The sequence below is a fragment of the Diorhabda carinulata genome, chromosome X (genome assembly GCF_026250575.1).
Source record: "Diorhabda carinulata isolate Delta chromosome X, icDioCari1.1, whole genome shotgun sequence".
Taxonomy (NCBI): Eukaryota; Metazoa; Arthropoda; class Insecta; order Coleoptera; family Chrysomelidae; genus Diorhabda; species Diorhabda carinulata.
Genome location: NC_079472.1, coordinates 61,754,355 through 61,779,210, shown reverse-complemented (window position 1 = coordinate 61,779,210; position 24,856 = coordinate 61,754,355). Strand labels below are relative to the sequence as shown.

General features: G+C 32.6%; 2 protein-coding genes across 4 annotated transcripts; one reads left to right on the top strand and one right to left on the bottom strand.

Annotated features, from left to right (window-relative positions):
* The first annotated feature begins 1,303 nt into the window (after window positions 1-1,303).
* LOC130900743 (NPC intracellular cholesterol transporter 2-like) lies at window positions 1,304-12,968 on the top strand. Its single transcript, XM_057811558.1, has 4 exons — window positions 1,304-1,475; window positions 9,155-9,262; window positions 10,245-10,417; window positions 12,749-12,968. The coding sequence occupies exons 1-4, from the start codon at window positions 1,397-1,399 to the stop codon at window positions 12,839-12,841; spliced, it is 453 nt and encodes a 150-aa protein (XP_057667541.1). The 5' UTR covers window positions 1,304-1,396; the 3' UTR covers window positions 12,842-12,968.
* A 986-nt stretch (window positions 12,969-13,954) lies between these two features.
* Window positions 13,955-24,350, bottom strand: LOC130900738 (facilitated trehalose transporter Tret1-like). Of its 3 annotated transcripts, XM_057811549.1 has the most exons (3): window positions 24,198-24,339; window positions 18,292-18,420; window positions 13,955-15,379 (listed from the first exon to the last, which is right to left on the bottom strand). In XM_057811549.1, the coding sequence occupies exons 1-3, from the start codon at window positions 24,322-24,324 to the stop codon at window positions 14,046-14,048; spliced, it is 1,590 nt and encodes a 529-aa protein (XP_057667532.1). In that variant the 5' UTR covers window positions 24,325-24,339; the 3' UTR covers window positions 13,955-14,045. The 3 variants fall into 3 exon arrangements, with proteins under 3 accessions (XP_057667532.1, XP_057667534.1, XP_057667535.1); XM_057811551.1 differs by lacking the exon at window positions 18,292-18,420 and having other exon boundaries at window positions 24,198-24,350; XM_057811552.1 differs by lacking the exon at window positions 18,292-18,420 and having other exon boundaries at window positions 13,955-15,392.
* Between the last annotated feature and the right edge of the window lie 506 nt (window positions 24,351-24,856).

The following is a 24,856-nucleotide window of genomic DNA, read 5'->3' as shown; positions in this document are numbered from 1 at the left end:
CTTTGATATTTGTTTCGCTTTTAGCGACAATTCCGTAGAATTGGACACCGTCCTAATCCAATTCTTTCTACTATTCTGGAACCATCCATGCATTAGTTTTGAGGTAATATCGTTCTCATAGCTAATCTTTCTGGTATATTTCATGCTGAGGTTTTCCCCGCTATGATTTTCAATAATATATGGAAAGTTTGAAGATTTAGAATGATGTCTAGTGTGTGTTGGGTGTTCTTATTGCCCTGTTTGTACATGATAGGTCAGCTTTTGTAACTTCAACAGACTGATGTTCAGTAAAGTTGTAGTACCCCAAATAAGGGATTCTTTGAGTTATAACCTCAATTCTTCCTTGCAAAGTTTCTGCACATAATCGAGCGTATCGTGACTGCACCGGTTATCTTCTTTCATGTTTTTTTCCAGAGATTTCCTTGGTAAGACGCCCAGTCCCACCGGTCAACAATATCATCCAATTTGCTCTTTGCATTGTGTTGAAAAACTTTTTCCCAAAACTACTCAATGCGTAGATTACGATGTCGTTGGCGTAACCCTAACAGGCTATGCCGTCAGTCAGTCCACATAAGATTTCGTCAACTACCAGGCTCTACATAGCTGGGAATGCAACTTTTTTGACAACCTCTTGTTGAGTATTTTCAAAAGCATTTAGTATGTCTAAAAATTCACTTTACTAGGTTTTCGTCGGAGCATTTGAGATATCGTTTTCTAGTTGTAAGATTTCATCCAATCCCAAAGACTTGAGCGGGTTAAAGGTGTTCAAAACGCATTTTATTGGTTCACTGTTGCACGCGTGCTTAACTATTGCTGCAGTTTGTTTCAAAACCCTACTATGTCTTCTCATTTTGTTTTCTAATGATTTAAAAGCATATATTTACAAAATTTAGCATACTTATATGTAGTATACTTGGTTTTTGGAATAAAAAACACAAAGGGAATAAATTCGTTGGGAGAAAATCTTACAAAACATTATATAAAATAATAATTAGATGTTAGATTTAATTTGAGGGGCTCAAGTACTTTTCAAATGAGCCTCTCGACATACTATATGCCTGCATTTAATGTAGAAGATTTAAATAGGTTGGGTACAAGTGAAAGAAATTGAATTTCACTTCGATGGCATGATTTAATAGATGATTTTCAAATTATATTGATAGAATACGAAAATAAAAAGTTTTTAATTTTAGAACAATTATACCATGTTATTAAACATTTTTTTATCAATCTGTAGAGAATGTTTTGATCTTTTGGATATCTAAAAATTTGTTAAGCATCGTATTAATCAGTTTCAAATAATCAAAATTATCAGTAGTATATTTAGAACCAGTTAAAAGTAGGCATTTATTGTAAAATTATTCAGTGTTGAAGTGGTGTCGATGCTTTTCAAAAAATGAGTATTAAATTTATTTTTTTTGCTTTGGCTACTCTGTTCGTTGACGTAAGAGGTTTTATTGAATTTATGGATTGTGGTAAGTTTTGTGCTTTTGAATTTTTTTCACTAGAAAGGGCGTAAAATAACACTATATGTATTCCAAATGTAACACGTTTAAAAAATTGATAAATTAATGCTAATGGAACTAATTCATGATTAATTGTTGTTTTCACAAACCCGATAGACATTGTCCTGCACGATATTTCAAGCAATTATTTTGAAATAACATAATTTTTATAAAAACAATTTATTCTAATTAATAATGTTTGTTCAATTTTATTATAATGCGAGTTGATAAACAATATTTTTATTCAATTCGTAAGAAGTCTTGATGAAAAAACGATTTTTCAACGCGAGAATACGCCGCGTATAATCGGCCACGTGATAGGGCCGGATTTTTTAGATCCAACTCACAAATCGACATTGTGTGACCGTATTACTTATCAATAGTCATAGCAAATGCCCAGCAAATTGGAAATTGTAAGAGTTTGAACGAATTCAAGAATTCAAGTTATCACATTCCACTACGCATTCAAATGTCGAAGCAAAATTATAGGTGAGCCAATTCCTAGTAACTAGTGAATTAAAAAATTCAACAGGATAGTTCAACTTCTTCGTCAGGATCGCTAGCAATGTCGATTGATTTGAACAATATCTCATTGTCGGACAATGACTATCTTAGTTTGTGCTTTAATAGCGTCAACATCAATATTTTTGAGGCTAAAACAGCCACGCATGGTTTATATAATTAGCATGTATATCTGGAATTATGCCTTCAATCAAAGCATATAGGAGAAAATTAAAATGTCATGGTGAATTGAACACATTAAACTAAAATTAGAATGTCAAAGAACGAACAAAATACATTCAATATACACGAAACCATGTTGATTCAAGAAAGTTATATAGACCCCTACTAGTTCCAGTATAGATAAATAACCTAGATACCGACAGCAACGTCATCTGCCGGGCTGATTTGAGAATCCAGGGCGCCATCTAAATGCATAAAAAAATTTAATCAAATAGATCCAGCCATCTCGTGTTGAACCTCATTGGAATTTCGAAAATTCTTGACGTATCTGCTCCCACTTTAAAGCCTTTATCAAAATCTTCCTTCTCCACGTAACGAATCACCCCTTTTATTCATTAATTTCAAGGCCTTCAATATCCCTACTTCCTGGAATTTCACCGAGGAAATGGAAAGCTAAAGCAAAAAAATAGAAAACGATTAAAATATAATTAAAAATAATACGCTTACCGTCAAGAACATCGTTGACACTAACACAATCACTGCTGGTTTTGAGCTATCTGGTGAGCTAGCCGCATATACCTTGTAATTATAGAGACCCCTTGGCCAAAGTGGTATTGGAAAGAAGTGGATGAAGAAGGTGTTTCCAGGTTGATGATAATTTGTAGCTTCGCGAATAATCCTGGATTTGAAGGAGCGAAGTAGGGCGATAGTTTTGATTCTATTGGAATCGATTGAGTGTCTGGTATGAACACGATATCCAATGGTGGAGGAAATATCGGAATTAGTGACAGATAATAAGTGTTCCTTTGCTCTGATGGAAATACGTCGATTTGTCTGGCCAACATAGGAACTGGGGCAATCTGAGCAGGTGGTTTCATACATTCCATGGTAGTAGTAGTTTCTGATTGATGATTTTGTAGATTTTATCTGTAATGTCTTCAATATAAGGGATATTTTCTTTTTATTCTTCAAACCAGTGGATTTATGGAAGCTCCTAGAAATTTGGGATGTGTTGTAATCATTCCGGATCAATGTTTTTTACAAAAAATTGATTTCAGATGGTCAATTGAATTCGTCAGTAAAGAAAATGATGATGGGATTGAGCGTTGAGGAAATGATTGGTGTGAGTGGGTTCTCTATAGAGTAAGAGAAACCGTGCGAAGAAAGTTGACGTCAATCAAGGGCAGAAATGATTCGTCCTTCAGCACCATCGTGAACTGTCATTCAGATGGAGCTGAACGTGAACTGTCAACAAAGATGTACGTCATTCAGATGGAGTAGAAAGGAATTTAAAAGCATGGTCGGAGAGTGAAGGAGGATAGTGCTTTAATTAAAAATTGTAGCATCACCATAACTTTATTGTCTGTCTTCTTGTGCACTGGTAGTATCAAGCCCATCTCTGGGGATTTTCTCAGTATGTGTGGCTAATCTGCAGTATGAATTAAAAAAGAGTTCTTGTTGATACTACAAATTTAAGTATATACCATGGGGTATATGCTACATCACGAAGCAACTTCTGGTAGTATTTGCTTACCTTCGTAGTTTGTACCAGGCTTAGTATCTTAGTATTTTAGGTCTGTAGATTATGCTTCATCATGTGAAGCATCTAGCTCACTTCATCTAATCGAAACAGGTTTTAACAAGTATATTAGATTTCTTATTCCAAACGTTCCAAACAATATCAGTTTCGAGATATCATCTTCTAACTTTAGTGGAATATTGTTTTTTGTATCCTCATTCTTTTTGAAGAATAATTTATGTTTTTCAATATTATTTCTGCTTGTATTTGACGATTTAAAAATTATACAAGATTTCTTCATTTTCTAGATATGAAAAAATATCTATAATATATTTTTATATGAAAAGATACTTTGTATTAATTTTACGTGAGATCAGTTCGTGATTATTCGAAATAATTATATGAATAAATCATATTAAAAATTGTGATTGATAGTGATAATATGAATTTTTAAGATTTCGACCGAATGAATCACGTAAATGATTTTATTTTCGATAATCTCTTGATCGGGCGTCTAAACATCTCTTGTCAAGTGAGTTGAGTAGATAAAAAAATTGAATCTACAGTATTTATTTACAAGATACTATCTCAACTATAGATTTAGTTGAAATACATGTTTCTTTTAACGGTAAAAAGAATAAGATAATGTATCAAGTATCACCAGAAAATCATATAAGCGAATACTGGGAAACTTGGAAGAGACAAGAATGATGAGATTAAAAAATCAAAAAGTAGTAGAAATAAAAACATTATTAGATTATGTACATAGAAAATAAAAAACGTTACTAAGACCAGAAAATATGGAGGAGACAGCTAGAGAAATGATTAATCATAACATAAAAAGATTGATACTGCAAGAGCTAAGATGGAAGGACGTAGAAAGAATTGATAAATGAGAATTCATGTTATTATAACCAGGAGAAAACAAGAAAGAAAGGAATGGAACAGGATTAATGATCAGTGAAAAAAAGTATACTCGAGTACAAAAGATGCTAAAACAGAAGATGAAAATGCATGAATATTTGTGAAAATATCACAGTGAATATAGCAGGTAGCAGGTAAAGAATGGCCATAGATTTTGTTATACGGTAACAGATTTGAAAACGCATATAGTTTGCACCAAGTTTGAAGACGAATTGGAGCATAAAGCAACATGGATGATCCAAGGACAAACGAGAGGAAATACAGAAATGTACGATCCTTTCGGAGAGCGAATGTCGACTCAGACCACATTCTGGTGATAACTAAAATTAAACTTCGTAATAATAGAAAATATATCAAAGCAAACAAAACGAGATGGAACATAAAAAAAAACTAGAGATAGTCCACAGAAGAAATCGACATAAATATGAACTGTCAAAATATATTAAAAACACCGAAAGAAAGAAAAATCCATGGTTTAATGAAGACTGAGAAATAAATATAAATGAAATTGAAATGGCATGAAAAAAGCTACAGTATAGGAAAAAACAGTGCATGGGTACAACACTTGAAAACTTGCTGGGAGAAAATGATTTCCACGCAAAAGGTGTTTTTATAGACGAAAAAAAGACAACCGCTAACGATCAATGGAGTTAGAAGATACCATCAAGAAATTGAAACTAAGCAACCAGAAAAAATCGTTAATGTGATATTAAAATACGGGGGAAATGATCTGATAGTTAATAGACTTAGTCTGGAAAAACGATATTCGAGAAAGGAAATTTCTATTTCCATCAATGATTCGAGTTTGAATAGTGTGGGGAAACTCATTTTGGAGATGAATAATCTTCAAACAAGCTTTTGACATCCTGAAAAGAGACATATTATTATAGGATATGTCAAAATTACGGGTCTAAAAATATTAACAGAGCTCACCACAATAATGATGAATGAGTGTACATCACATGTAATTACTGGGGACGATAAAATTCAAGAATGTAAAATGTTGAGATAATTCGTTGTTGAGATATGGCAGTCGACCGTTCTTACTCACCCACCCTGTATATATTAATAATGATGATGGGTATGTACAGGGCGAAAAATTTGAGAGCAAGTAGATGATGTGAAAATAATGCTGCGACCCTTCGTTTTTGAGTTATAGGCTTCAAAAGCTGCGAAGTCAGAACTTATTTAATTATCTTTTCTAAATCATACATTCAAACATTATGAATTTTTATTGGACTACTTTCTGAAGATTAGGGGTGGTTCATGCTTAATGTTTCAACAATCTGTTACTTTTACTGATTTTCAATCGATTTTTTAACATAAAGCTTCAAAGATATCCCCAAAAAAATGAATCCATTGTATTTTATACTAGGAAAAATGTTATGAAGATGATATTTTAGGAAGGGCATCGTGCATCAACTATATGTATCTGCAAATGTTTAGAGGAATACCACATAACATGAGTGGTAAAACATTTTGAAGAAATTCCAAGTATCGCTGACCATTCAGGTCAATATAAAGAAAACTATGAACCTTCTAAATTATCACCAACCATTCCTGCCCACACATTATCACAAAACGAATTTGATTCTTTGTTTTTATAGTTTTTTCCTACTCTCCTTTGATAAGTATTAGAAATTAGAAATGTCTGATATTATGTCAAAAAATAATTACAATTTATGATAATTTTTTTCAGAATGTCTCTTTATGGCGAACCATATATCGAGTTGAACGAAGTTAAAGTTTAGAAATTGGCCCCTGACTGAACTATTCATACAGTCAAACATACTTTATTAACATACGTAATCATCTAATAAAAATTCATAATGTTCGAATATTTGATATAGAAAATATACTTAAATATAAGTTCTGATTTAGCAGCTTCAAAGATCTTTAACTTAGAAAAGAGGGGTCGTATGAAAAAATGTTTTTTACATCACGACATCTAATCACTTCCGAAATCTTTGAATCAAGTCCTGGATCATGCTTTATTCTTCATACTTATTTTATGTTGTTTTCCCGTAGTATTCGCGTAAATTGAATCTGTGGGTGAAAGTTCTAGGTCAAATATGCTTTTGATCATTTTTGGTAAAATTCCTATAAATTCATTGCAGTATATTGTAATATAGAAAAAGAGAATTTATGCGTCTCTGCTGGCGAGTATTATTTATTCGAGAAAAACTTTCACAGTCTCTTCCGAAAACTTCCGAACCGACCAGATCAATCCAGTTCAATCCACTAACCACTTATATTTGATTATAATCTGTAATGTACTCCAGAACGATGCACCGAAACAACTTTCTTACCATATTTCAATTGCGTTTTTTTTTTATTAATTTGAATCCATTTGGAATCAGTTTAATGTATCTCGATCCAATATGCGATAAAAAATTTATGATAAGATATATGAAATCTGTTTATTTTGATGTTTAAACGAATTTACGAATTGAAAGAAAATCAAAATAGACGCATTTTGATTGTTATTAATTGATTTGAAAGGTTCTTGATCACACTCAAATTATAAAACAATCTTGTATCTAAATTGAAGATAAGGAATGTGACGTATTTCGTTATCGTTTATTTTTAATTATGATATACTCCTACTCATTGAAAGGTTTTTATCAACTCTTCAATCCTACTTGCAAGAATATTTCGAATTGTGAATTGGGTCTAATTTCTTCTACGGCTCTATAGTATATACAACTACCTCAAACCAACTAGAAATCAGTCAAAGCATAGCACTAAGAATAGCAACAGAAGCAATCCATCAGCACAAACCAGCAGAATCCAGTTTACTCCAACATAAAGTACGTGTATAATCACTGAAAAACTGATCCGCCATTTCATGTGAGAGCCAGTCAAATTCTGGCGGAGCTCCAAATCGAATGCCTAAACATCCTGCTCAACAAAATTCAAACTCATCTACATTGTCTATCAATATCGTTTTTATAGACACTACACTGTGCAATTTTAACAAATTAGAAATTTCCAATGCCCTATTCGCATACTCAAATGCATCCAAAACTGATGGCGTAGGTGCATCAGTGAGCGTACAGAACAGAAGACTTCAATTAAAGTTTTCTGTAACAAGCAGCGTTTGTACCGAAGATCTATACGTTATTCTGCTGGCCCTCATTCACATTTTCTTCTTCTTCTCATGCCGGCTTTTCTTATTTTCTGTAGCAGTAGGTATTTATAGGTTTAATAATTGTCAACAGCTTTCTTTAGCGACCAATGCGTCTTAGTGTTTCGTCGTTGGTGATTCTGTCAGTGTCCACGGTATCTTCAGGATGCGTCAATAGAGCCACATCTCAAATGCCTCAAGTTTCTTGATCATTTGAGTTTCAAAGTCCAAGTTTCCACTCTGTACAACAGTACTAACCACACATAACATTCCATGAATCCTATTTTGACGTGGCAAGCATCGAATTCGAAACTACGCGATGTGAAACCGGAAGTGAAGCCCTTTGGCTATTGTATTCCGATGAACTTGATAGATTAGCATGTTTCTAGGCGTCAAATTGTTCTTACTAGCTCCATCTATGTCCATCTATCAAGCATTGAATTTTACAAAATTCTTCCTATTTAGAACACACATCAGAAAAGCGTTTGGTGAATTTATTCATATGATTATTTATTTTGACAATTGACATTGACAGTAGTGACAGATTTTTATTACATTAGCGTCACGATTGGTAGATGGTAGGACTAAATTTGTGTTGATGAAATTCAGATTTCCTTCAAACAAAACGATTTTTTCAGCATAGCGAAAACGAAATTTTTTGAATTTGGACATCGCATACAAATCAAAAATGAAAAAAAAACTAAACTATAGAGCAAATATCATGAATTCTGTTGTGTATTTCTGAAAACACATGAGTCATATAGACAACTAGCCATCGATTTAAAAAAAGAAGAGCCAAAAGGCGGATTTTGACAAATTTAATGTCTTCCTTTCCATGAAAAGACGGCAGTAACTTTATTAGATGCACTTTATTACTGGTGACTTGTGCGCGTCCGTACCTGTCAAATATATCACAAATATAGTCGATTTTATTGAAATTGATGTTTCGATAGTTCCTTATTGATTCGCTGGTAAGGTTATATGAAAGAACTTAATTTTTATCAGGAAATTGTCGGAACGGTGGCTTTAATAAAATGGATTTAATTTATGACATATTTGACAGGTATGCACGCGCACAAGGTGCCAGTAATAAAGTGCTTTCAATGAAGTTAATGCCGTCTTTGATGTACAAATTCAAAAGAATTCGCTTTCGCTGTAAGAAAGATATTGTGTTTTAAAAAAAATAACCTATATTTAAGTCTCATACCTACCAGCACTTTATAATAAGACAAAATTTCAGTTTAGAAATACCAGATATGTGTCAAATGCTCTATTTTTGAGGTAGATTTTATGAAAAGTAAAAACAAGTGAAGGCGGCTTTAGTAAAATGGCCGTTTTAACGATTATTCCCTATCGCTTCATTGACAAATTGATTATTTTCATTGTCTTTTTCAGGATATACAGTAGAAACAGTAGAAGTGAGATTAGGAAGCTGTATATCGACGCCTTGTGAAATTATTACTGATAAAATTCAAGAGATTGAGATAACAGTGGATGGCACACGTATGTTGTTTCAAATATTTCCTGTAAAATGCCCCACAACTGAAAAATTGAGTTAAATTATCAAATATGAGGTGTAAAATTCAACTTAGAATACTCTTGATATGTTCATATTTCAAATGTTTTTCTATTGAAATCTAAAAACACCTGAAAAAAATTCCCTAAGCTAAGTAATCCGAAATCAGACCCAGAAACATTTAGATCAAATCACTCACATGTACCATGGGTAAAGTTCTTGAAAAGATAATTAACAACAGGCATCTGGAATCAGAAATCGGAATATTTTCTGATATTCGTGAAGCGACTGATACATACTGGAATTACTTAATAATTGAAGCACTCTACGACTGGCCAATACGAGGTAACATAACTAGAACATCGTCAGTACCAACTGCGAGTGGATGGAGTCTATACCCAGTTGAAGACACAAGAAAATGGTATACGACAAGTGTCGAATCTCAGTTTTATTTCTCGTAGCGATAAATTTGATTATTGCAAACCAAAGTAAAATACGGATTATACGCAGATGACTTTGTTATTTATCGCAGAGGAAAAAATATGACAACAACACATAAGAACATCGAACAAACAATAACCACACTAGAACATTGGTCAAAAATAAGTAGGGTGCGATTTAATACATCGAAAATAACGAAAAGCGAGTGTCTCAAGAAGGACTCAACCCCAGTTCAAAACTTTATATCTTTATAAAGAAAAGTTAGAATATGTAGAAGAAGTGAACTTCCCAGGAATGATACTTGATCCAAAATTAACACATTCTGATATTGAATAAAAAACGTCAACCTGCAATTAACCTACTCAGGACACTAGCATCCAAAAACTGGGGTGTAGACTACTCAAGTTTACTACACGTATACAAATCATTGATGAGATCTAAACTTGACTACGGAGCGATCGTCTACAACTCTTCTACATTCACATATCCAGTTTTTGATTGAAAATAATAGAGCTATTGTGTTTTCAGAGATTCCTCCAACATCAACTATAGTCGCATCTGCGGAATTCATTCAAATGGGCATACATTGGAGTGTACCAATAACACCCGAAGATGTATGTACGTCATGGTCATGTCCTCTTGAAGCTAGACCTGAATACACGTTCTTGGGAGAAATCGAATTTTCTGGGATTCATTTAAAGGTCGGATATTTATTATTAGTTTGTAATGTTCTCATGTCCAAATTTTATATAAATCGAATTTGTAGATTAGTTTTAATACTTGTATGAAGACAATTGGTTTCTTTTTGTGTAAAATTCAAGTGTTGATCGAACTGTAAAAAAGCATATTATCTTTAAAATCCTTCGTCCTCTGAACTGACTTTTGAATGATTTTATTTACTGTACTAAAATTGACTCCAACATTTATTAATAAAATAAACTCAAGAAAAAAATACATTATTTGTTAAAGAAAAGAATTTTGTTCATTTAATGGCCATTACTTCGCTATTATAGAAATGTACCAGTCAATCTGATACTTGAAGCTTTATTAGACGACAAATATCACGAACTTTAATAATCATCATATCACTCCAATATTCAACTAAAGAACTCCAATGTCAGCTTCTGCATTAAATAAGGTTGACAAGTAAGTATTTTCCCTTTCTCAACAAAGCGCATCTGTCAGAATTGTCAGAAATTCCGTTCTGGAGATTTTTTCTTCAAAGGTGATCAGCGTTCTCGTCGGCCTACTAAAGTTGATGATGATCAAATCAAAGATATAATTGATGAGGATCGTAATATCGACAAACACTTGAAATGTCTTGGGCTAGTTGAGAAGCTTGATATTTGGATACCTCACGAATTCCTTTAACACAAAGAATCAACATTTGCGATATGGACCTTAAACGAAGTGAAACCAATTTTTGAGAAGAATCATCGCTGGTGATGAAAAAAGGGTCCTGTACAGTAACATAGTTCAAAAACGATCATGGAGAAACCACTAGGAACCAGCATAAACCACATCAAAAGCTGAAAAACAACAAATTTTGCGCTGCTTCCAAGGAACCAAACGTTCAATTCTGATGTTTACTGTCAACAATTCATGAAATTGAATGAAGCAATCAAAGAAAAACGGCTAGAATAGTCAAGTGTTCCACCATAATATTACAAGGCCTCACACATCTTCGGCAACTCGTGGGAAACTATTGGAGCTTGGCTGGGAAGTGATGCCACATTCTACATAATCTGGTAGCATCTGATTAACATTTATTTCGAAGTTTGTAGAATACTTTGAGTGACTTTCACAAATGAAGATTATCTTCAATCGCACCTGGTTAAGTTTTTTACTGATAACGACCAGAAATTTACGAATGCGGAATCATGCAGCTGAAAAAAAGATGGCTAAAGGTCATTGAGCAAAATGAAAAATATATAGTTGATTAAAAAGTAATCTTTGTTGAGAGAAAGCGTTTTCTTTTATACTACAGAACCGAAATTTTTGTTACCAACCCTTAAATGCTTTTGCAACGTTTCAGAACATTCTAGAACTTTCTTTCCAATTATAACATCTTCTTCTCCTTCTTCTTCTTCTAATAGTACAGGATCCCACTGCTCGACCCTCTAGGCATCTGTTTTTTTGATAAAACATGTTTTAAATCAATGTTAAGAAAGTATAATATGGAAAAGCGATAGACCTGTAATTGATATTAGTATATTTCATGTTTTTTAAGACAATTTCACGTTATTTAAAAAAAATTATGTCACGAATTGAGATTAGGATTGTTGTCAACACTCAGCCAGCCGCAGCGCTAGAAACACCAAGTATAAACAGGTATAACATTGTTAATTATTGATACTTACCTGTTTTTCAACGAACTTCACTCCAAATAAATTCAAATCATCCCGGTCTCTTTTGGCAGCCGTTATCCAACTGGCAACAATGGATTTCCGTGATGAGTATAGATAGAACTTCAGTTTTGTGTTATAAATTCGAAAAAAAAAAAAATGGTAAGAGTCAATACTTAATAGAGATATACCAGTTTACACCTTTTTAAAATTTCTCTTTTCACCTTATCAAGCAATGAGGCATAATAATTTATTTTTTCGAAAATAGTCGATGAACACAATCCCAAAGAACTATCTCCATGACTTGAAATCGTCTTCACCTTTTTCGTAGCTCTTTTATAATCTATTGACTATTCTTACAACTCAGGAGTGTAGTGGTGGATCCCGGTTTCATCTACATTTATAAATCGATACTTAAACCGCGTCAATGAGATCTGGAAGTATTCATTGGACTGCTCTTATCATCAACAGTGAGCAAACGCGAAACTTAACGTCCCAAGACCAAGATCTCGTCAAGCTAATACAGTCACGTTCTAATTCATCTGACCAAAATGTAACGGTCATAAATAATAATGCTGACATCTCCAGGTCAAGGTTGAAATCTTTCATAACAAGTCTTGTTATCGAAGGATGAATATGAGATCGAATTATTGATGTATTATTTCCAATTTTCTATTTTTTTTTCAGAGACCAGGAACGCTGCAAATAGAAGCCTTCACTGATGATCCTGATATAGATCCATTATTTTGTATAAAAATTCCCGTCTTGATTGTAAATTGAAATATTTTTACCTGCAGTAAAACCACTCATTGTGTATTGTGTAATAATCAGCATTATTTTAAATCTAGTTTATTTTTATTATTTATCTTATTGATATTATATTTTAAATAAAACTATCTGAACTTTGTTCTCTCTAGTTTTAATTTCAAATCATCAACACAAAGTGTATTTATGTTGATACAAACTCAGCTTTATAATTTAAAAGTATAATTTGATTCTTCAGTGCAACGAATAAAAATGGAAAGAAGGAAATGTATTGGGAGTCCATCTTAGGGGTCCAACGGTTTTTTGGATTATAATGACCAAACAAGGGACAACGCAAAGGACAAAGGACGCTGTCATTAATACAGCGAAAAATGCAAATTTACATGTAAATAATTTTCTTAATTATTAAAAAAAATTTAAACTGAAGGGGTTAAGCTGATTGGGGGACGGTATCATAAAGTCCAGTTGACCGAAGCTTAAGATTCAACCGTAGGTTGAAGCCGAGTTTACGTTAGCCTTGAGTCGAACCGATGGTTGACTGTCGGTTAATTAAACCGAAACGACAGTTCAGTTTGAATTGTCAATCGAGAGTTTCTATCCTAAATTTTTGTTTCCTTTTGCTTCCGTTTTAAATCAGTTTAAACGACGTCGTCATAATCTTCTGAAACATTTCGAAACAGGCTAGTTTGGAACGACTAATGATGATTCTCCCTGACTCCTTTGATGAAAATCAAACTTTCAGGCCGGAGGTACTTCGAAACTTTAGGCTACGAGTAAATCATTGTACTCCTTAAAGTGAAGTGGAATTTCGTTTCTGCAAAGAAACAGTGAATGTCCTGGTGCTAAGTTTCCATGATGATATTACTCCAAAAACTACAAGGTATGTTATTATTTATATTCATAAGTGTAAACCTGTACATATTGAGTTATTTTATTTTGAGATCCGCGGTTTTATTTTTTCTGCATGTCGAAACAATTGGAAACTTTACAGGTGTGTCGATGTACTCACCAAATTTATTCTTGAAGAAAAACTTCCACAAAAATTTGATCGCTCATTTATCTTTCTCTGGTAGATAGTGAACACTAATGGCATTGTCTTGCTTCTATAGGTTATAATAAATGATAAACTAAATTTTGAAATCATTGTATTTAGTATAAACATCATCATCAGCTATACAACAATCATATCTTTTATATATACAAGTATGCCGAATAGTTTTCAATTTTCTAATAATTTTTGTATCTCTCTAAGCGATTTTTCCCTAGTTTCTGGTAGAAATCGGTAAAACACTGTAAAATTCACCAAACCTGTTACAGTGAAAATTGCTAAACTGAAATGTAGTCCTAAAGCTTCTATTAGTAAAGGAAACGTGAATTTCACTACAAACGTGCACAAACATTCCATTAACAAACCCACTCCAACTCCAATCGATCGCAAATTATTATTGAATAATTCTCCACTTAAAGACAATGATAAGGGACCATATCCAAGATTATAACCTAGCATAAACAGTAAAGCGGATACGGGAGGTAACCATCGGATGTATTCTTTGAAATTGTAATCACTGTGCTCAAGATATAGGGATAAACTCAAAGTAAATAGTGAGAAGGAAGCTACTAAACATGAAGCAAGGACGAAATATCTTCTATCTAATTTTTTGATAAAATATATCATTGGTATTATGGATATAACTTGTTCCAATCCCAATAGAATTCCGATTCTATTCCCTGACAAACTTGATCCGGTATCCTTGAATATGATGCCTATGAAGGTCATTACAAGAGGAAGACCAGATGTTTGTCTTCCGGTAGATAAAAATATTGAAAGTAATAACGCTCTTTTTGATGCTTTTGTTTTAAATAAATCGATAACAGAGTTTTTCCTTTCTCCTCTTTCTTTTACATTCGATAATATCTCTAAATATTCTGTTTCTATTTCTCGTTGGCACGCAAATCTTCTAAGACGTTCTAAAGATATTAGAGCTTCGTTTCTTCTGCCTCTTAAACAATGATAAACTGGCGATTCAATAATAATAAAAGGTCCTAATATTAGAAAGAGGAATGCCGGTACTGCATTAATTATACTGAATACTTTGACAGACGTTACCGAGCCAAAAAGGAAAGAAAGTAACACACCCATGGGTATTCCAATTCCAACTATACTGCTTACTCTATCTCTATTATGTTTGTCTGAAATTTCTACGTTATATACGGAAACGCTTACAACTATTCCAGAAAATCCAATACCTATTAACAACAAACAAATATAATACGAATAAATGTTGCCGATGAATGCTATTACATTGAAAGAAAACGCGTGAATTATAGCTGAAAATATCATAGTTGCTTTCCTGCCAAATCTATCGGAAACTTTTGCCATGATATAAAATCCCAGAAAACCGGTTATATTTGGAGTAGCTACCAAAAAAGAAACTTCCAAAGTGGAAATCTGTCTTCCTAATGGATTGATATCGGTGTTGTTAGATAAAAGCATCGGTAGTACGGGCGCGGCCCAATTCAAAGTGAAACCAGCAGCAATCAAAAGAATATTTGCTGAAACAAAAAACTGTTTTCAACTTACTTAGTTCATTTAAACATTCACAATAGACTAATTATACAGAGTGTTTCGGGTCTTGATGCAGTAAATTCAGGATTGAGAAGATGACGTGAAAATGATGCTGTGACATACAAAACATTTTCTCTTACAACCCCTCGCTTCTGAGGTATATGCCTTTAAAGTTTCGGAATCAGAACTCCATGGAAGGTTTAGAAGATGTGTGGATTTTTCGCCATAAAGAGACATTCTGAAGAAAATTATCATAAATTGTTATTATTTATTGAAAATACTTACAGGAAGTATTAAAGTACAATCGTACATTTCTAATTGAACTGCATTCTGTCGAACATCGCACTTTTGGAGTCAACGAATGATATTTCCTTGAATTTGGAAGAGAATTCCAAGATTCTACCTTATAAAGAAGTTTATTCTTTCGATCATTGCGTTACTTGTATTTACTGATGTTGTATACACCAAGATTTTGAAATATACTAAAAAAAATCCATTATATTCAATTCAGAGCAACTCGTGGTAATGCAAATGGGCCTCCTCGACTAATACACCTATTAGGATGATTTTTTAGAACATTTGGAAAGTAGTTCATCGTGCATGAACTACATGTCTCTGTGATTTTTAGAGAAATTCTAAGTATAGTTGATCATTCAAGTTATTATCCAAAAAAAAATGGACCTAATAAATTATTCTTGTCCACACATTAAGACAAAATCGATGTGATTCTTTGTTTTAAGGATTTTCATATACCCATAAATGTAAATTATGAGAATTAATTAGAATCTCTTGTGGGAAACCAGATTTATCTGTAAATGGTACTTTTCCAACAAATGTATTATCAACTTGTTTATATATATACCAACGAATCTTGCTCGATAATCCTCGACTTCCATGGCATCTAACATCTCTAACATCAAATAATTACAATTTATGCTATTTTTTTTTCAGAATGTCTCTTTATGGCGAACGGTTTTCTCGACATGTACGGCGATATAAAAATCTGCATATCTCCTAAACCATATATTTTATCGATTTGAACAAAGAGTACCTTTTTGTTGAAAAATCGATAGAAACATTAATTTTTGCTATTTTTAGATTGTACAGGTTGTCCCTGTAAAAGTTAACGATGAATTTAATCGAATCAAACAAAAAGAACGTAATCATCCATTGAAAATTTACTCAAATATTAGTTCTGATTTCGCAACTTTGGAGGCACACCATAATTTCTACGTCAACTACTCGGAACACGCTGTATAAAGTATACAGCATGATTTTATTGAGAAATTCCGCGAAGAATTGTTTTTTAATGTACTTAAATTCGATTTTGAAATGGTACATGAGTAATAGAAGATTTATATTTCTGGAAACCTCTAAACCAAATTTTATTTTGTTATTTTAAACGTAGTAGAGTGAAAAATGCACAATATCTGTACAATATTAAAATATTCCAAGCACTTGTGAAATAAATTTTGTAACTTCCACGGCTTTTTTTCATGATAATTCAAATATTTATCGTTTTAGTCCAAGAGCCCCAACCAAAGAAATAGGTTCTGAAAAAAAAGTATGGAAACAGGTATTTTTTTTTGAATATGTTCAGGGAAGTCCCCTGAATGTGAATCAGAGTGGGTGTCAGGGGGGGGGGCTTCATTTCAGCAGTCATCTTGAAAAACACGTTTTATTAAATATCTCGCGAACCGCGTATCTTACGACAAAAATTGTGTAGATTATCATTGTAGAAAATAATATTTTCCATCTTTTTTATTTGAAACTTTTTTTTGTATAACGCATAGGTTTTTAATTATAGCGCTCCAAACTTTTTTCAAAATAGTTTTTGCTAAATATTTACCTAATGGTTGATGATAAATTAAAAATGGTGGTAATTGCATTGTAGAGTATAAAATTTTCTATGAATTTCATTGGAAACTTTTTCCCGTAGCATTTATAGTTTAGGAGCTATTACGCTGTAAATGAGATTATAACGAGATTATAATGCTGTATATTCAATCATGCGCTTAAAGTGTACTATATACTTCGGTCTGAGTCTACTACCAGGTTGAAACTTGGCTTGGATTTTATCACGACGCTGAAAAATGGGGGTGAAAGCGAACTGCACAAGGACTTATCCAATTCGAACTGCTATGGCTCCTGCACCGTCGAGTTTGTTGCAAATAATATCGTGCAAATGCATCAAAAATTGCGGAGCTGTCTGCGGATGCCGAAAAGCTGGTCTGATATGGCGGAGGCAGAAGAGACAGATTCCCAAGGCGATGAGTGTCTTGTCAACATCGAAAAAAATAAGACTCGCCCCGTAAAATAGTGCGCAGTACAGTACAGACGAATATACGCAGTATTTTACAAAATTTTCAACAATTGAAACGGTTTAGCGATTTTTCGAAAAACTCAGATTCAAGTTAAATTTAAAAAAATAAAAAATTCAATTTCAATACCAACCTTCATTTTCTATTAAAAAAGAAATAATTTTAAATATTACAATATATTATAATAAATAATATAAAATAGCATAATACAAGCATAATGTTTATATTTTATATATAATTAGCTAAAACCATATTGAAAAAAGTTTGAAGCGTTATTATTAAGAACCTATGCGTTATACAAAAAAAAGTTTCAAATAAAAAAGATGGCAAATATTATTATCTACAATAATGATTGTAGGACAACAGTCTCTGAAGCTTCAATATGTTGTTTCCAATATACAAGTTTTGGAAGAAAATTCCAGGATTTTCTCTCCCGCTAGTTCTATGGGAGATTCCGGTAGGTGTTCTACTCTTGTGAATGGTTAGATTTTTTCATAAACAGCCATTAAAAAGTTTGGTTTTACACAAATTTTAATTAGTCATTGATTCACAAGATTAAATATTTTCTCGTCTCTTACCTGTTAAAGTCTCTATGTACATACGACATAATCGATATTTCCTTTTCACATTTCCTGGTATTTTATTGGAATTTATGGTAGAATCAACTTTGAAATCTTCACTATCAGACATACTCATAAGAACTAAAACTATATTTCCTATATAGTACATTCAAGAGCTTTCTCACGCTAGTATGTTCATATATTTATTCATGACCATATAACAATGTTTGTTTATCAGAAGATTATTAAGTGTGACACCATTTACCCGACACATAATTGAATATTATATTTTCCTGAAAATGTATTCTGTAGTTTCCAGAATCGGGCTTACTTTTTTTGTTTTTAGAAATTATTACTTTTTATGTAACATTTTCATTTCCCTGGTAACTTTTGAGAGAAAGCTTTGATTAGAATAATTTAAGTGTTAAGATGTACATAATCCTAAAAGTTATAAACAATGTATATATTTGATTTACAGTATTGATTGTTAAAAAATTAATCAATTGGCAAGATAAAATAAATAGAAATTTATTTTGAGACAAAACTAATTTTTGACCCACATATCAATTGTAACAGGATTTTCGGCTTCATTATCAGGATTTGTCATGACTTAACTTCCTGTTTATGTTTGACTTCATTCACTGTCGTGGAGAAAATTCAAGGTCTTCAGTAGCTAGTATTCCCTTCCCTAGTACTCAGCGGTAATAACAGCTTTTTAACGACAAAGCATGCTAGGGATCAGATTTTGGGGGCCGACATATGCCTCCCTAAACGTCCCCTCATCTCATCTCAAATATGTTCAATGGGATTTAAGCATGGATTGCAAGCAGTTCAAACAAATTGTGTGATTTAAGCCACGTTAAGATCATGCATTAAGATTGAGTCGTCTCCAAGAATAACCATGAATGGTAAAGCATGATTTTCCACGACCTCCCGTCCCGTCTCGTCCCATGTGTTTCCCCATACTATAACTGATCCTTCACCAATTTTAAGTCATTACATTTCTATACGTTTATCTGAGTCCGTAAAACAGAAGGAGGATAAAGAATACTGAAAAACAGAAAACTCAGGTACTGGTACAGAGGACCAGATATTGTGGCAGTGATAAAAAGTAGAAGAATTAGGTGGCTGGGCCATGTAAGAAGAAGCGATGGAGGGACAACAATAAAAAGGTCAACCAGAAGGAAGGGGCCAACTGGGAAGACCGAGAGCAAGATGGAATGTCCAAGTGGGTGAAGATATAAGGAGACTTGGTGGAGAAATAGACATGGCTGAGGATAAAAAATTATCGAGGCATCTTGTTGGCTAGGATTTTATTGGCCTTAGTAGTAGTACAACAGAATCGCGATTTATCGGAAAACAATACGCGACTCCAATTCCCTATTGTCAAAGCAAGGTGCCTCGCGCAAAACTCATTCTGAGAATTTGGTGTACACGGGAAAGCAGCGGTCCAGTAGCTATAGTTCGAGAAGATAATCCAACAGCATGAAGTCGCCTCCTAGCTGTACACTCACTTATGTTTACATTTCTCAGTTCTTGATTAAGTTTTCGAAGGGAAACTGCCGCGACTCTAGCAGTTGTAGTCCTGCATCGTCCTGAATCTTCACGTGAGGAAACTAATCTCTTCGTACTGCTACTATACTTGTTGCACATTCGAGAGACTTAAACTTTTCTCGCCATTTAGCAGTTGTCTTCTAAAGTCATCAAAAATCATGCTGCAATAACAGTTATTGTGAAACTCTAAAAATGGTTTTCAGGAATTTAGGTGAGGGGTCCAAAAAACTTTAGGTAAAGAAGAGCTTGAGTTTAGTTTCCTTGCAATATTAACGTCAGAAGAAAGATTTTAAATTCGTATATAAAATTGTTTATAATCAGATTACTGGCTCTGTTGAATCAATGATTACGGCCTCTAATATAAGAGATTATGAAGTTTTTGATACCAATATTATCATCAATTTCTCCCTTGCACACAAGATGTGAATCTTTGAATCAGCTTGGTATCGTGTTGATATTGATATACAGTGTATTCCGGGATATTCTGTGAAAAACATTCTCATACCACCTCTTGTTATTGAGTTATAGGCCTTTAATGGAATCAGAACTCATATTTAAATATATTTTCCAAATTATACATTCAAATATTATAAAATTTGAATAGATGACTAAGTATGACAATGTAGTGTGTTTGAAAATATAAATAATTCTACACTGAAGGATAAGAGCGGCTAATTCCTATTAATTAACAATAGCAAAAATAATTTGGCAATCGATTTTTTAACAAAAAGTTACTTAACTCGATCAAATTTATGGTTTAGGAGATATGTAGATTTCTAGATCGTTATACATACAGAAACCGTTCGCCATAAAGAGACTTTCTGAACAAAATTATCATAAATTGTGATGATTTATTGAAAATACTTGAAACACAATCAAAAATTTCTAATTGAACTGTCGAAAATCATGTCACTTACATAAGGAAAAATTGGAATGCAGAAAAATTCTGTTGGTTAGCCTAGAACTTTTTAAATGAAAACAAAAAATCTGCAGCGCTAAAATTTTGGAAGAAATGACGAAATGAAACGAAAAGAAGTTTTGACTACTTTGACAGCTCAATCAGGTAAAAACAAGAAAAAATATTAATGGAAAACTATGATGACAAAATTTCATTATACAAAGCAAAGAAATTTTAACAGAGATTCTAATAGGACATTGCCTTATCAATGGACAACTCAAGAAACTCAAACCTGGTTGATAAAAGATGAAGATTTTTGGGTTAGAACATCTATCAAACATTGACATGAATAAAAACCTCAACAAACTTGAACCTGGTTGATAAAAGATGTAGATTTTTGGGTTAGAACATTTATAACATTAACTTATGAATAAACACCTCAAGAAACTCAAACCTCGTTGATAAAAGATGAAGATTTTTGGGTTAGAACATCTATCAAACATTGACATGAATAAAAACCTCAATAAACTTGAACCTGGTTGATAAAAGATGTAGATTTTTGGGTTAGAACATTTATAACATTGACTTATGAATAAACACCTCAAGAAACTCAAACCTCGTTGATAACAGATGAAGATTTTTGGGTTAGAACATCTATCAAACATTGACATGAATAAAAACCTCAACAAACTTGAACCTGGTTGATAAAAGATGGAGATTTTTGGGTTAGAACATCTATCAAACATTGACATGAATAAAAACCTCAACAAACTTGAACCTGGTTGATAAAAGATGTAGATTTTTGGGTTAGAACATCTATCAAACATTGACATGAATAAACAACTCAACAAACTTGAACCTGGTTGATAAAAGATGAAGATTTTAGGGTTAGAACATCCACCAACATAGAGGTTGTCTCTTCCTATCTTAAGGTACTTAAAATCTTAATGTCTTCACTAACTAAATGTTGTTGGCAGTAATAAATTTCTTGCAGTGGCGGACATTCTCCTTTTTCTGATTCTTCTTCGATATGCGTTAGTGCCAAATAATGAAAATTATTTGTAGATATTCAATTATTTTGAATTACTAGATGAAAATCATAAAATTTAGTCATTTAGTATTCTAATTTGAATAACAAAACGAAATTCCTAGTTAAAAATTGATTAAGTCATTGCTTCATAAATAAACATCTCAAGAAACTCGAATTGGTCGATAAGAGTCGATTGTAGATTATTTGGGCCATCAAAATGTGAATATCATGAAGGATCTATTGAAAGATCTAAATTGGAGTAGCTACTAGTTTTAGAAGCAGTAGAAAGTAGATTGCGATGTAATATGCCAATCGATCAGCTTATCGATACCTTCCATTTCAAAATTCTCTACCTAAGAAGAAAGATCAGTTACTAATTTATCAAAATGAGCTACAAACTGGAGTTCAACTTTTTCATTAAACACTGAAAGGGCGAAATTAGTTTTCATTCAAAATTTAATTTGGAATTCTCCTTCAAACTTAATTTTGTTATTAATTTTTTACCTCAATGTGACTAGCATGTATATGAATTTTTTCATATAATTCAACAGTATTCAATGATACTAATTTCATGAAAATTCAATAGACCATTTACTGAGAAAGTGTCCACAATAGTTGTGGGATTTTATTTACACTCATTGATGTACCTGTCTTATTCTGAGCTACTTCAACTTCATGAGAAAGAGCTGCAGAAACTGTGAAGGATGTCCAACAACTCGCAACTAGCGTTGTTCATATGAATACAGATCAAGCGATATCAATTCAAAAATAAGAGATTAGTGGCAGTGGTTCGGAATTATCTGACTGGGAAATGAGGTTTTACATGGTGTGAGGGTATGGAATCACATACAGCTCCATAACTGCCTGTACATTGCTTTGAGCCGTCATGGAACCTCAAATGAACATCACTAACCGCTGTCATATCCAAAAGTACCCCAAACTATGATTTTATGTTAAAAGGGGATCGATACTCAACATGAGCTGATACCATTGATGGTTCCACTTAATTCTCCATCTATAATACACCCATAGGACGAAAATAGAAAATATCAAAACTTAAGAAAGCTTTAATTGACGATTGCATTGTTCTGTGCCGCATACACTACATATTTGTTGGCTCTGTTAGAAACCAGATTACCTATGAATCTCCAATTTGCACTTCGATTGATAGCTGAACTACCTATGCAGCAATTTCAGTAACTTACCAAATTACCATCAAATATATGATTTTTTTTGAGTGGCAAAAGAAGTTGTTTCATCGAAAAGTTTGGAATTCTAAGAAATTTCCACGGGTGCTTACCTTTTACCAGTACAATACATTGTTTAAGATTTATCATATGAGTTCATAGAATTGGTTAATTTATCGCAAATATTAGTAATTATCGTCGTTAATGTTAATTTTGTTATTTCAGTAGAGGTCCTTTGTATTCTAATTTAGTATTATTTGAATAAATTAAATATTTTATTTTATTTGAATAAAATATGACTTTGGGTATTTCACAGTTTCGATGCTCGAATATTTTTTCTATCTTGAAAAAACTTTTTCTACTTCCATAAATGTACTTAATCTGGAAATAGCTTAAAATTAATTGACTCTATTTAAAAAAAAACATTAAATTATCATCCGTTGCTTTTTTCTTATATTTTTAGAATAACGATGCACATAGATAGATACTGAAATTTTAGAATAAAAATTAAAACTCATTTTAGTCAACACCGAGATACCTCGGCAAGGGGTAGACTGAAAATTCCGTTATAGGAAAGACTCATCTTAGTTTCATATTCTGAATTTTGTCCCATGAATTTAGAAATACTCTGTATGTCTATTACAAAAGTCCGAGCTTTATTTGAGATACTGATTTTAAGTGTAGAAATGAAAGAAAATCGTTGATCCCACTGATCAATAGGAATTGTCTTCATCTCTCAACTAGAGGTGCGAAGTTATCTTCACGCTTGGAAGATCTTTCCACTCCTATCAAAAAATTATGGAAATTGATTTTATGATTATTGATGATTAGAGGTCGATGTCCGAAGTTCTAAAAATCCTCGGAAGTATATCTGAACCAGTTAAGTATCCAGCAGTGGTATCGAAATTTAGATGTTCTACAATGTTTGTCAAATTTCCATTTCATTCTGCTTCCATTTTGATATGCACTACAATGATATTCGCTATGAATGATTCTTAGTCAAATTTTTAAATAAATATTGTTCATTTTATTCCTTTCATTGGATATGATCCAATATTTTGAAAGTTCTTATAATTTTTTGAATTGAAAAGAAACTTCACTCATTGGTAGTGATTTTAGATCAAGATTGCTTCCGAAAAAGTGTTAAGAAAAAGAAATTTAATAGAAAAAACGATTTTTCTAATATTATTTTTTGTTTCGAAAATAGTTTCCTTTCATAACAAACACTTTGTGCAGGTACTATCCAAAAACTCACCTGTCAGTGCTGTGATGTAGACATAACGTGATTGATATCTCCCCTCTAGATTTTCTTGTAATTTCTGAGAATTTATAGTTTCATCAAATTTGATGATGAGTGGAGGTGAAACTTTACTTTCAGTCATGTCAAGTCGTACTACATTTTCTATTATGTTTTAGAACGTTTTTATTTTCACCTTAACGTCATTGGATATTGTTTATAATTTAATTTATGTTAATTGTCATTCATAAATAATTGTCAATTACTTCTACAATATTCAATAAAAATAAAAGTTAAAAGAATGTTCAGAGTCGCGCTACTAAAAATTATTTTTTCATATGTTTTCGTGCATATGGTCTTAATTTTAGATGCCTCTCAATGGATAATGTACTTCATAGATGATTTTCGTCCAAAGTGAATTAAAAAAAAAGACCTCAAAGACAATATTAACCTCTGGAAAGACTATTCGGTTGTTGCCTCCGATTCTATTGACGATTTGGAGGCACCTGTGCAGCATATCATGATGGGATTTCCGTTGACTCAATTATTTCTATTACCTAGCAGTACTCTCTGTTTGTTTTCTTTTGTCTTTAACATCGTTGTAGAAGTTTTTTTCGTTTAAAATTTTTCTCTATAATTTTTATTTGGTCTTAGTTTCATTTTTTGTTATATTTCTG